General features: G+C 35.9%; 1 protein-coding gene across 3 annotated transcripts in view; it reads right to left on the bottom strand.

Annotated features, from left to right (window-relative positions):
- DMXL2 (Dmx like 2) overlaps positions 1 to 13,385 on the bottom strand; it is a 150,860-nt gene that overhangs the window by 16,535 nt on the left and 120,940 nt on the right. For 2 of the 3 annotated variants that reach the window (XM_028100071.2, XM_088024791.1), the window contains exons 24-28: positions 9,385 to 10,466; positions 8,806 to 8,997; positions 7,222 to 7,298; positions 5,285 to 5,412; positions 3,024 to 3,272 (exon numbers count right to left, since the gene is read on the bottom strand). In XM_028100071.2, the coding sequence (XP_027955872.2) occupies positions 3,024 to 3,272; positions 5,285 to 5,412; positions 7,222 to 7,298; positions 8,806 to 8,997; positions 9,385 to 10,466 (1,728 nt within the window). Of the gene's footprint in view, positions 1 to 3,023; positions 3,273 to 5,284; positions 5,416 to 7,221; positions 7,299 to 8,805; positions 8,998 to 9,384; positions 10,467 to 13,385 lie in introns of all 3 variants that reach the window. The other variant, XM_028100070.2, reaches the window with a different exon arrangement.

The raw sequence follows: 13,385 nt of genomic DNA on the forward strand, positions 1-13,385 counted from the left end.
TTAATGCTTGAGTGATTATTTCTGGCTAAGCAGTTCAAGAAAGATTCATGGAAGATGTAGCATGTAAAGCATGCCTTTAAAAAAGGCAGAAGCTCAATGTGAAAAGAAGGGGCAACAGAAACCAGTGACTAAAGGTTTGGATGAATGAGGATGATAACAGAGAGAATAAAATGGAGTAAGCATCGCTAAGAGAGTTATTTAAAATGGAGCCAGGAGGACACTGAGGAAGTGGGGTTTATGTGTCTCCTGTCTCCAATTCTCGTAACTGCTGTTGAACTCCACTAAAAGCCAAGGCATCTGCTGCATTTAGAATGGACATACATGGACTTTTCACCTAGCACTAGTCATAGCAACCAATGTGATTGGGGTAACTGTACAGATTAGGGTAACTGTAGTTAGATTAGTTACAGATTAGGGTAACTGTAACTATAACAGTACCAACCACATCTCCTTCAAAACAAGGAGTATGTAAATTCCCTCTTTTCTCCTTAAAAACTGTAGCCTCCTTTGTCTCTCCAGAGCATGCTTTCAATTTCGGTCAACTCTGTGTCTCCCAGACTGCAATCCCAAAGACTCCAAATAAACGCACACATTTTATTTTGCAGCTTGCAATTTTGTCTCTCTTTTTTCCCTGGTCAAGGAGTAAACTACTTTTGCCAGACAGGCAGTAGGGAGGGGAATAACAAGAACAGTCCAGAACTGGGCTAGGACAGGGCTCTGGATGTGAAGCTGGGAGCTTATCCTATGGACGATCCGCACTCTCACTTCCTGAGCTAGTCACAGGGTGAGGTACGGTTTGCTCGGTCAGTGAGACAGAAGATGGGGGACGATCACATCAGGAGGGCGAACTAGTACAGTGGGTAGTCAAGACTGAGAAGAGTCTTGAGGAATATGAGGAATACGAATTTCGTATTCGAGGAATTTCGTATATGAGGAATACGAAAAACAAACAGCAAAAGGATTTAGGAACTAACTGGACAGGGGAAGGCCAGAAAAGTAGAAGTCAACCCACTCTTCTCTTAAAACTCATTACAGGAAATCATAATTCTAAAAGATTTTATTTAGCTGAGACAGCGAGAGAGAAAACGCATGAGTGGGGGGTAGGGGCAGAGGGAGAAGCAGAGTCTTCCTCCATGAGTGGGATGTCTGGCTCCTTTCACTTAGCTTATTTTTGAGCTTCATGCTGGTTGTAGCATGTATCAGTACTTTGTTCCTTTTTAATGGCTGAGTAACACTCCATTTATGTATATACCACACTTTGTATATCCACTCATTCTTGATGGTAACCCATAATTATCTTTCAAGTGGACTATTGCAATAGCCCCCTTCTTTTATTCTTGTTGCACAGTCTATTCTCCATACAGCAGCTAGAGTAGGCCCTGTGAAAACTTAAGTCAGATTAGGTCACTCCTGCCAGTAAATTTCCCATCTTTCTTTAACACAACAACTGAAGTCTTTACCATGATCCATGAAATCCTAAATGACCTCACCCCCAGCTTGTTGTCTTACCCTATCTCTGTCCAAACTCCCCCAGCTCAAGACAGCCACTCTGGCCTCCTCTGCAGTTCCTAGAAAATACCAAACTCATTCCTACCTCATGACCTTGACACTCCCCTTAACCATCAGCTTGAAAGGGTCTGGCCCAATACATGCATGGTATGATCCCTGACTTGTCCAGAACTCTGATCAAACAGTCTCATCAGAAACATGTTTTATCACCACTCTAGACTGTTCCCATACACTTTCCTTCATCACTCTCCACCTACTCTATTTTTATCATAGTTATCATAACTGAAATATTATTTGTTAATTTGTTCACTGTGTCTTTACCTCCACTAGATATAAGCTTCATGAAGGTAAGGGATTTGTCTGTGTTATTCACCCCAGAGCCTAGAACACTGCTTGGCATGTAGTAGGTGTTAAGTGAATCCAAACACAAATGTGTACTTAGAGGTTTTAAGCATGGATGACTTGATAAATGAATTACCATGAAAAAATAATAGAAAATTCAGGAAGAGAAAGAGGTGACTTAAGGGGAAAACTTTCAAACTTAAGGTGGACTACAACAAGACAGGAACTAGATAAAGATGAAGAGTCACCTGCAAATAGTGAGAGTGAAAGCAATGAAAGTGGGTAAGATCTCCTTCACTACCTTGACTTACAGACTTACATTTAATTCGACCTTGGGCAGGGGCCCCCAGGTGGCTCAGTCGGTTAAACATCCAACTCTTGATTTCAGCTCAGTCATGAGATCCAGCCCTCCACTGGGCCCCACGCTCAGCAGGGAGTCTGCTCAAGATTCTCCCTCCCCCGCTGTCCCTCCCTCCACTTGCACATGTGCTCTAACAAATAAATAAATAAATATCTTTAAAAAAAAATAATTCAACCTTGGGCAGTAAGGACACAGATTAGAACCAGTGCCATTTAAACTCTCTGTGCCACTGATTTCTCATCTGTAATAAGATAATTTCTAAGGGTAAATTAAGATAATTAAGATGTTTCAGCACCAAGATGGAAACCTTTCCTATGGCATCAGTCTACACCGCACCATATCCTACCATCTTAACAAGTGGAATGAAAAACACATTCTAGTATATAAGGGAAGAAAAAAAAAAAGACAGAAAATGGAATTTCAAAAACTATAAGCATGACTGGAAAGGCTATCTTGCACATGACCATGAACTTAATCTAAAGCCAATTGCTGGTATATTCTATGAAGATGATTTAAACCTTCCTTCTCTAAAAACTATCCTTTTCCCTCTCCATTCCTTAACATTCTCCTCACTTACCTTCACCTGTCCTCTATTTCTTTCTTATCCTTCTCAAATTTTTCCTGGTTTATCAAAAACTGCTGAACTGAAACTATATTTTTTATCCAAACATGAGTTTATTTACTATCCTAACCAGAGTGATATTTTAAACATCACTGAATTTCAAAATAAAAATTATTAAAACATTAAAAAGTCTTTAACATTGGAAATTATTTACATTTACATATATTATTGGTATCAAATTTATCTTACCTGAAATATTTTCTGATTGCCTTTGAGGTTTCACAACAAGTTTCACTCCCCCTCCAAAAATAGCAGCCCACATTCGATTATTTAATGGGTGGGCTGCAAGTCGAAACAATTCATTGGAGGAATTTGTAGCTAGAGCATGTATCAATAAACTTAAGTAAACAGCAACAACAGCTTCGCACAACAAAATGTTCAATTTTGGCTGATCTTCATCTTGAGCTGAACTCAAGAGATTAATAAGTGAGCTCACACCTGTTAGGGTATATAATAAGAAGTATATCAGCAGAAAGCTCCAGAAGAAAAAAATCCAAATTTGTAACTTAACCAAAATTATGTATCTATATTATAAAATATATCATACCCATAATCTGAGCAACAAAATAAATGACAGAAATGGATTCTAGCCTATGGAATGAAATAAGACCCACTGGTTTGTACTAATAAATGAGTGAATAAATAAATAAAAAGGAGAGAAAGGAAAGCTCTTCCTCATTTCAATTCAATTTCAACTAAAAGTAGAAGGAATGATAGAAAATCAGGAAAAAAATTACCATCCAGTAATCCCCACAGTAATATCTGATTCAGACAAGAATCATCACTGGATGCTAAAATTAGTGGGTAAGAGTATAATATTTTACATATCTCTTCAAAAGAAACTTATTAATTGCAAAGAAAAAAAAAACTGCTTAACAAATGAGAAATCTGGCAAAAACTACCTTAACAAGTGGTCAAAGTTAACAGCACCAGTAATGGAACCAGTCAATATCATGTGCCTCTTGATATTCTGCACTAAGGGCACACTATCTCTTTTGTAGTATCCTTGCCAAAAATACATAACCTGAGTCTAATATTTAAAAAAAGTCAAGAAAACCCACAGTGAAGGACATTCTAAAAAATAACTGACTAGTACTCTTCAAAATTGTCAATCATGAAAGACAAAAAAAAAAAGGGAATGAAGAACTAGTTCATATCAGAGGAGATTCATGGGACGTTACAACTAAATGTTACATGGAAGACATGAGTGGGACCAACTGGTGAAATTTCTCAAAGATCTACAGGTTAGAAGAACAATATTGTATCAATGTTAAGATGCCGAGTTTGAAAACTGTGCTATGGTTATGTAAGAGAATGTCTGTTTTTAGGAAAGACACATTGATATATTTAGATGTAAAAGGGTATCATATCTGCAACTTACTCTCAAATACTTCAGAAAAAATACGTATGTACACACACACACAATGGGGGAGAGAAAGAGAGAGAAGCATGAATGGTAAAGCAGGTATGCCAAAATGCTAAAATGTGGAGAATGTGGGTGAAGGCTATACAAAAATTCTTTGTATGTTTTTGCAACTTTTTGTAAGCCTCATTTATTTCAATAAAAAATTAAAATGAAGGGGCGCCTGGGTGGCTCAGTCAGTTAAGCGTCTGCCTTCGGCTCAGGTCATGATCCCAGGGTCCTGGGATCGAGCCCCATGTGGGGCTCCCTGCTCAGTGGGAAGCCTGCTTCTCCTTCTCCCTTGCCCCACTCATGCGCTCTCTCTCTCACTCTATCTCAAAGAAATGAATAAAATCTTAAAAAAAATTAAAATGAAGACAATGTTTCCAGAAACTTATGCATAAGTGAATTTTAAATATACACTTTGAGTTTGTCACTTTTTTCTACTGCCACTCTTCACAACAATCATTAATGTGTAAAGTCAGGGTTATAAATTAAGCAGAGTAAAAACTAAATGACACAGCAGACCAGCAAAAGCTATGAAGAGAGTGGAGAAGGTGTGAAATAACTGATGTGGAGAATGAGAAAGAGAGCTCACCAGGGAAGGAGGAGGGCTGACAGACAGAATGACAGAAGTGCCACAGAATGATCACTCTTGTCCCAACATACAAATTTACACTCGAGAATAACTGTAGTCTCTCTGATACATCTGAGAAAATATCTCTGTGATACTGCTCTCTAATTTGGGATTTCTAAGGATAAGGAAGACGATGTCCTCACCCTTATGAAAGATGTTAAACCTTGTTTTTTTATGCTGGTCAACACAGCTGGGTTTTGAAGCCTTAACTTTCTGAGTCTTCAGACAACATTACAGTACTTAAGAATTCCTAATCCATGGCAGAAAACATCATCAAAAACAAACAAATAAAAAACCATTCACCAAATCCACAAAGAACAATCAGGAAACCAGTAACTTTTTAAAATGGAATTGCCAAATAGAAGATTTTAAAAAATAAAACAAACAAACAAAAACACTTAAAATTCTCACCAGGCCACTGAGCAGGAGAAGAATTTGGTGTTGCATGTTCTTCAATACTTTCTGTCCTCAGTCTTCGGCGATCACTTAAAAGAAGTCCTTGATAAGCCATTCCTGTAAACTGGTTTCCTTCTGTTTGACTGCTAATACAAATAAGGTTCAGTTATTTAGCATCCTAACAGAGGTAAAAAGCAATTGCACTTTACATATATTTCTTTTAGATGATTATCATGACATTTAGTCATTTTTTTTTCATGTTTCAAGTTTTTATTTGAATTCTAGTTAGTTAAGGGGCTCCTGGCTGGCTCAGTTGGGAGAACACTGACTCTTGATCTCGTGGGTCATGAGTTCGAGCCCCACATGTTGGGCATAGAGATTACTTTAAAAAAAAAGAAGAAGAAAAGAAAAAATTCTAGCTAGTTAACATATATTTTAATACTGGTTTCAGGAATATGACATTTAGTCTTTTTAAAATCTTTTTTAGATGCCATTTAATAATTTAAAATCTTTTCTAAACTCACCAATTTTTATTTAAAAAAATTTGAGAGTAAGAAGACTACTGTTGGCACTAGACTATATTAGAAAGTTTCAGGGTACTATTTTCTTGAATTTCTTAGCTCTGCAAAGTTGTGTGAGCTTAACCTTGAATTAAAATATGAACTAAAATCTGGAAAATCATACCTTAGAAGTATCTAATCCTAAAGCCAAATGTGCCTCAATATTTATTTCCCTCATCTTTTGGAGCTGGGGAAAATATAAAAGCAGAAAGTAAAGCTAACTCCCTTAAGGGTCAACAGTGACCTAGGGATGAGAAAAATACACATTTTAAAATATTTATTTGGTGCCTTTTTAACCAGTGACTGATATCAAACAAGTTGTCTTTGATCATTAAGATGATCACAGTCAATTAAATAAATTCTTTTTTCCTTATTTACATGTCCAAGTCTTTGTAGTTACTTAGAGGGGGCCTCACTGGACTAAAAGCAGAGCACAGGCCATTTTAAGGGAGTAATTCCTTTTGCAGTATCAAGTCTTTTCACAAAAAGCTGCTGAGGGTGCCTGGGTGGCTCAGCTGGTTAAGCGACTGCCTTTGACTCAGGTCATGATCCTGGAGTCCCAGGATCGAGTACCGCATTGGGCTCCTTGCTCAGCAGGGAGTCTGCTTCTCCCTCTGACCCTCTCCCGTCTCATGTGCTCTCTCTAATAAGTAAAATCTTTAAAAAAACAAAAACAAAAGCTGCTGAATTTATAAGAAAAAAATATAAACATGTTTAGTATAAATTTAATGTGACTTTATATTACAAACTTTTCATTTATTAATATAATATAATTCATTTAAATCTGGGTCATCTTTCCAAGTGATTCAATTTCTTACTACTTACATTGTTCTCATCATTAAAATGCACAGTATATACTGATAAAGGTGATTTGACTTTAGGAAAATTTAAACCATTACCTCTCATTGATATCACTTCCAAAGACTTTTCTATTATATGTAAGTGGGTAAGTAAAACTGATTTCAATAATTCTATGTAAGAAATATACTTTTTGACTTTTTAAGTATTTCCTCATTCAACTGAAAACCAGTTAAACAAATAGGAGCTAATCCAATTATAAAAGAAATGGTTCTTATGGGGGAAAAAATGAGAAAACTTCATATTATAAGTTATTTTGAAGAGTGAAAAATTCTTTTAAAATCAAAAAAGACAGTGATGATGGTAATTTCCCTTTACTATGTATCATGTTCTATATGCCTCTGTTGTTACTAGGTGACAGCTAAATTAAACAAAGCTATTGTATTTCTCATTCTCTCTCATCTATTAGAGTATACACGGCAGTCCCGTTTGAGGATTCTTCCGTCCCTAGGAAACAGAACTTTGATATAACTCTGAAACAGCTGAATGTTTTGCTGTATTAATAGCATTTTTTTTTTTTTTTTTTTTTTTTACCTGTAGCTATGACTGTCGCACAATGCCTGGTAAATTGATGCAGAAAGCGATGCTGCAAGTGAATGAAGTGTGTGCACCTATAACCAAAACAGCCAGTTACATTTCATACTAACATTTCTATACAACAGTAATACCTTACATATTAGAAAATACCCAGCAAACGAGCACTATCATAAACAAGACTGGATCCTGAGACTACTAACTCTACTTTAAAACTTCTCATCCAACTTAATATGCATGTCCACAACACAGCTAACTGATTCAGACACATCTTTATTAAATATTTACTTACTGTGAGCCTGAGCAAAGTGCTAATGTTCATCTATTACTGGGACTATTCTACTTGCTAATGGTTAAAGATTCATATTCCAAAAAACCAGAACCAAAATAAGTATACAATTTTCCGAGCTTTTAAACTGCCTTACAAAATTTCCCTTGATGAAAATAAACAATTGATCTTATCAATAAGAATGTATTAAATGTTTAGCTATATCAATCACTGTGTGAAATGGCTGATTTTTCAGAAAACAAGTAGTTTACTTAGTACTTATGAGTAGTGCATACTCTTAGAATTTTAAATTTGGAAAGTTTAAAAATCATCAATATAAAAACTACATCCTAAAAAAAACCATACTGAATCAACATTTTCAGACTCATAAAATCTTAAATTTTATGGGAACTTAGAAATACTTTCATCCTCTTTGAAAGCCTTATCCAAATTTCTAGGAACTGGAAATGTTTACTTGGAATTTATATGCATTTAATGCCTTTTCTAAGTGTCCATATTCACCTAACAAATAACTTAAGTAATCTCTGCTACAACACTAATACAGATTAATTCATGCTATGGATTCGAAGTCTCTAATAGGCTGATGTAACCAGTAAATCATGGGTCCTTCAGAAGAATGCACTACCAGAGGTCAAATGTGCCTTTTAAACAAAAGAAATAAAAAACAAAAAATGTTGGGGACCCGAAATGACATCAGCCACCAGAACGGGAAAAGTGTAGCACGAATACACACAGGCTAGCACAGAGGTAGTCTGGTCAATTCCAAATCCTGCCAAGCTTCTTAGTGTTTTCTTGGGATCTACCTGTTCTTGAGTTTTCAGCACAGGATATGGGGTTTCATTTGGAGGTAGTAAGTCTGTCAAAACCCTGATTGCCTCTAATACTGCAGAGCCTCCAACACACACAATGATCAAGGAAATAGTAGTGAGGATACTTTCTCTGGGATATTTCTGATCAGTCATGGTTCTCTCAAAGATACTCCCTGAGCTTATATTCTCATAATATCCTGGCATACAGTCAAACATTTCTAAATTAATGGTTCATTTAAGGGGAATGGGGGATTTAAAGGAATACCAAAAGGCAAGAATACGGTCTAGAAAATTTTATAATCAAAAGAGTATTTGCCTGTCTCAAATTACTTTTCCAAAAAGAGTCTTCCACTGATCAGGATTGGGGACGTAGCACATGAAGAGCACTTTGAAATATTTCCTCCAAGTTCAAACCAGAAGACGAGTTTAACATATTTACCTTCTCAATGTGCACATGATATCAACTGATCATAAACTTTACATTACCTTCACATCTCCAACACCGGGATGAGGTGGTGTTTTCATCTGAACAATAGTGTAAAGTATATCATGGATGTGATTGTTTAGGTATAGTACAGGGTTAGCTATGACTGTTTTTGTTGAAGCGATACTTGCTGAAAGCAGAGGTAGAGTGGTGGGCAATGGAAGTGGAGACTGGAGCTGCTTCACTGTAGTCTCCTGTGGGTTACAGTGGATTTTTTTTTCAGAGTAGTTAAAATGGAGGGAAAAAAATCAATTAGTAGTTACATCATAAAAATACTGGTGACAACTGAATAAAAGCAGTATGTATTTATTCACTCATTCCACGAAAATATATTGAGCACCCAACATGTACCAGTTGCTCTGCGAGATGCAGAAGATACAAAGATGAGCAGGACACAGCTGTGCTCTCAAGCTGTTAAGCCTACTCATAATCACTAAAGCTCTGATCTCCACAGACCCCTGCAGAGCATAAATATCTGCCCCCCAAGAACAGAGGAGCTGGACATACTTAGGTTTACTAGTAAAAAGAGCTATTAAAATTATTAAAATAACTAAGATTGAAAACAAGAGTGAAATTCATACCTGCTGTGATTCTTGTAGCAAAAATTTGAGTTCCATCCTTACGGAGGCCAGACCACCACCCTGGGCCCCATGAAGGCTACAGTAACTAAGAAACACTCTCAGGAGATCTTGGTTTTTCTGTAACCACAATTTTCGTCTTTCTGCATGTTCTCGTTTTGCCTGCAATCTCCGTCTTTCTATTTGGTGGCGCTCATAGGAACCTATATCTGGTTTGTCCATCACTTCTTCCTGGTCCAGAAGATCACTCTCTGCCTTGGGATGTGTTTTACTGGCATATTCTTTAATAACTGATTCATGGTTACATATCTCATGCAAGGCAGCAATTTCCTTTTCAAGCCAGTTATAGAGCTGAAATCGGAGTTTTCCACCATCTACTTCATAACCTGTAGCGAGTGTTCTTAGCTCAGTCATAAGGATCTTTAAACAAGCTCTGAATTTTAGTTGCTCAGCAATCACATCAACTTCAGTTTCACCTTCCAGAGAGTCCTCTTCCTGAAGAGTCAATAATACATTAGGGTCTGAGGCTTTCTGATCTTGTCTGTCTGTCTCCCTGGCAACTGTACTTTTCATTATTAAACCAACAGCATCTTCTTCTTCCTCTTCCTCTAAGGCACTATCATGCTCTTCACCCCAATCAAGATTAAGAGGCTCCTCATCAACTTTTACTATCGGCTGGCTCCAGTCAAACTGTGAGGAAGTGACATTAGACCAATCAATGCCAGAACTTCCATTGTCATCACTCACAGTCTTTGATTTTGAAGGTACATCATCCATCGTTTTAGGAATCAAGTCAGGCTGACCTTTTTTTGAAGGTAAGGCAGATATTTTGGTAACTTTTGGAATTTTGGAGAGTACCTCCAAAGCTAGAACAGGGCATCCAACTTTAAAATGAGCATTTGCGGTGGTAAAGAATAATTTTCTTTCTATAAGGTTAATTTTATCAACAAAGTTTTTTTCAGTTTTGAGACCTAAGGTCGCCAAAGTTCCTTCAGGGGAGGAAAGGTTTCTTCGAATAAGCAAAGGATGAGTTCGAAGGTAGTTGTAGAAACTAAACACCACTGGGTTACAAGATTTGATGGTAACTATAGAAGTAAAACATACAATCACAAAGCATTATGTTAATTTGCACTTACATTACAAAAGAATAAATATGTCCACATTTCCTCAAAATAAAGGATACTTAAATATTTACATATTTATTTTTAATATTGCTTCTATTTTTTAAATGGAAAGAAAACACCCAAAAAATGTTTAATTGGTTCCCTAAAAAGGGAGGGAAGAATAGGAATGGCGAGGTCAGGAAACAAGCTAGATCTCTCTGAAAATACCTTGGTTTGATATATTTTATTTCAAAGCCATGTCAACATTTTATATAATTTTTTAAAGATTTTATTTATTTATTTGATAGAGAGAGACAGCAAGAGAGGGAACACAAGCAGGGAGCCTGATGCGGGGCTCGATCCCAGGACCCCAGGATCATGACCCGAGCTGAAGGCAGATGCCCAATGACTGAGCCACCCAGGCACCCCACATTTTATATAATTTTAAAAGAAAAATTATATTTGAAAAAAAAGCAACAGCAAAATTAAATAAGTGATTCTGTATGTCAAGCTGGTAGCATAACCACACAAAAAGGAACTATAAAGTGACTTTAAAATAAGTAATCTGGCTGCACACCCTTACTGGGATATACATAAAAACAAAAATAACTACTCCCCCCCAAAAAAGCTTAAACTGTTCTCACTAATCATGTTGCTATGAAAAATTTTTGCATCATTATTCTGAAGCTATCATTACATATAAAATAACAAATTTGTTAAGGCTATAAGAATTCAACCTTTTCATTATAAGACACAAATATGAAATCTAAAAAGAAATCTGTAATCTATATTGAATTAAAAATTTCAGTGTGAATTCATGAATTCTCAGGTAAAAAAAAAATATCCTAGCTCCATTCATTAAAACAGCCTAGACACAATGGCCAAACCAATAGCAAATAAGGATCCCTATGCCCAGGCTGTAGTCTCTATTATTCCCCATTAAAAGGAACCAATGGCCAAACCAATAGCAAATGAGGATCCCTATGCCCAGGCTGTAGTCTCTATTATTCCCCATTAAAAGGAACCTGTTTCCAGGCCTGGGACATGAAATGTACAAAAGGAGCCTGAATCATCATGTCATAACAGAAAGCAAAGCTATCAAGGAATAATATCAAAAAGATTCAAGAACTTGTAGAGGCTCCCACTGGTTAAAAATGAGATAATCTGAACATCCATAATAAACTACAATGGATTCAAACACAAATCTACCTATATTTGTGAGTTCAAGTAACTCAAATAAATATAAAAGCCAATTAGTTGCCTTTGTAGTATGTTAGCGAACCAAACTACTATTTTGAAAACTGGTAAAGAGAAAGAATCAAACATTTATGTTCCCTTCACTATGTATACTACTGGATTTCAGAGTAATCAAACAGCTAAGGGAGATGTACTTCTAGAAAAGTATTCCAACTCATAAAGGAAGAATAAAATGACACAATTAGAGTATCATCATTTTACAAACTAATGAAATAAAGGATTTTGCAGTTATCACTGATGGCTATTAATACAACAAAAGCAAAACAAGAAAACAATACGCATTCCCTGATAGAAGTACTCCACGCTACCATAAAATATTTCTGCCAAAAATCCAATAAAAGCATCTAGAATCTTAATTGCCAATTTATAGGAAATATAGAGAACCTGGGGGAAAAACACATGAAGTGACATAAAAGGGACAAAACCAACAAATTCTAAAAAGTGAGAAACCACAAAGTAAACAATCTGACTTCTTTAACAAATATATTACAAGGGACAAGAAAAAGGAAGAAGGAAAAACTGTGGGTTAAAGTAGCCAAAACAGGGCACCTGGCTGGCCCCATCGGTGAAGATCATGATCTCAGGGACCTGGGATTGAGTCTGTTTCTCCTTCTACCCCTCCCCCCTGCTTATACTCTTTCTCTCAAATAAATCAATAAAATCTTTAAAAAAATAAAGTAGACAAAAGAGGCACCTCAACAAATCATAACATATATGCTTCATCTGAATCTTGACTCAAACAAATTAACTGCATAAGATTTTATGACACAACCAGGAAAATCTGAACACTGCCCATTGCATGATTACTAATCCAATTTTGTTACAGTCATATCTGTTGTGTTTAGAGTCCCTACTTTTTGGAGATTCATTTCGAAATATTTACAAAAGAAATGATATGCTGGAATGTGCTTCAAAATAAATCTATGTTGAGAATGGGAAGAGGTAAAAAGAATGGTGTATATATGACACAAAGTTGGTTTAAGTTGATAACTACTGAAGCCACCAGGTGATGGATTCAGAAACTTTCAGTATATTATTCACATTTTATATATATTTGCAGTTTCCACAAGTTTTTAAAAATTAACCTAGAAAACATTAAGAAATAAAAAGAACCTTCCTTCTATAAAAATGTGCACATTTTATTAAAATCACCTGGGAAACTCAGATACTTATTTTCCTTCTAAAGGTTTTATTTCCTTTCCTTTAAAATTTTTAACATTATTTATTAAAATATTTCTTCTTTATAAAGAATGTAAAAATGGGTCCTTAATCTCTTTACCCATGTAAGTTTTTTTACATTTAAAAATAATATGTAACAAAAATTTTTTTTCAAGTTTTTATTTAAATTCTAGTTAACATATAGGGTAATATTGGTTTCAGGAATAGAATTCAGTGATTCATCACTTACATATAACACACAGTGCTTATCACAAGTGCCCTCCAAGTGTTAATACTCATCACCCAATTACAACTATAGCAAGGACAAAATGCAAAGTAAAAGCTTGGATCACCCCACACCTATTCCCCAAAGGTAACCAGTAACCAGTCTTCAGTTTCTTTCTTTCTTTATTTATTTATTTATGTTTTGAGAGAATGAGAAAGACATGAGTGGGGGGGTGGGGAGAGGCAGAGAATGTTAAGCAG

The sequence above is a fragment of the Eumetopias jubatus genome, unplaced genomic scaffold (assembly GCF_037043125.1).
Source record: "Eumetopias jubatus isolate StellerSeaLion01/CBP00866 unplaced genomic scaffold, mEumJub1_p1.0 scaffold_7, whole genome shotgun sequence".
NCBI classification, from domain to species: Eukaryota; Metazoa; Chordata; class Mammalia; order Carnivora; family Otariidae; genus Eumetopias; species Eumetopias jubatus.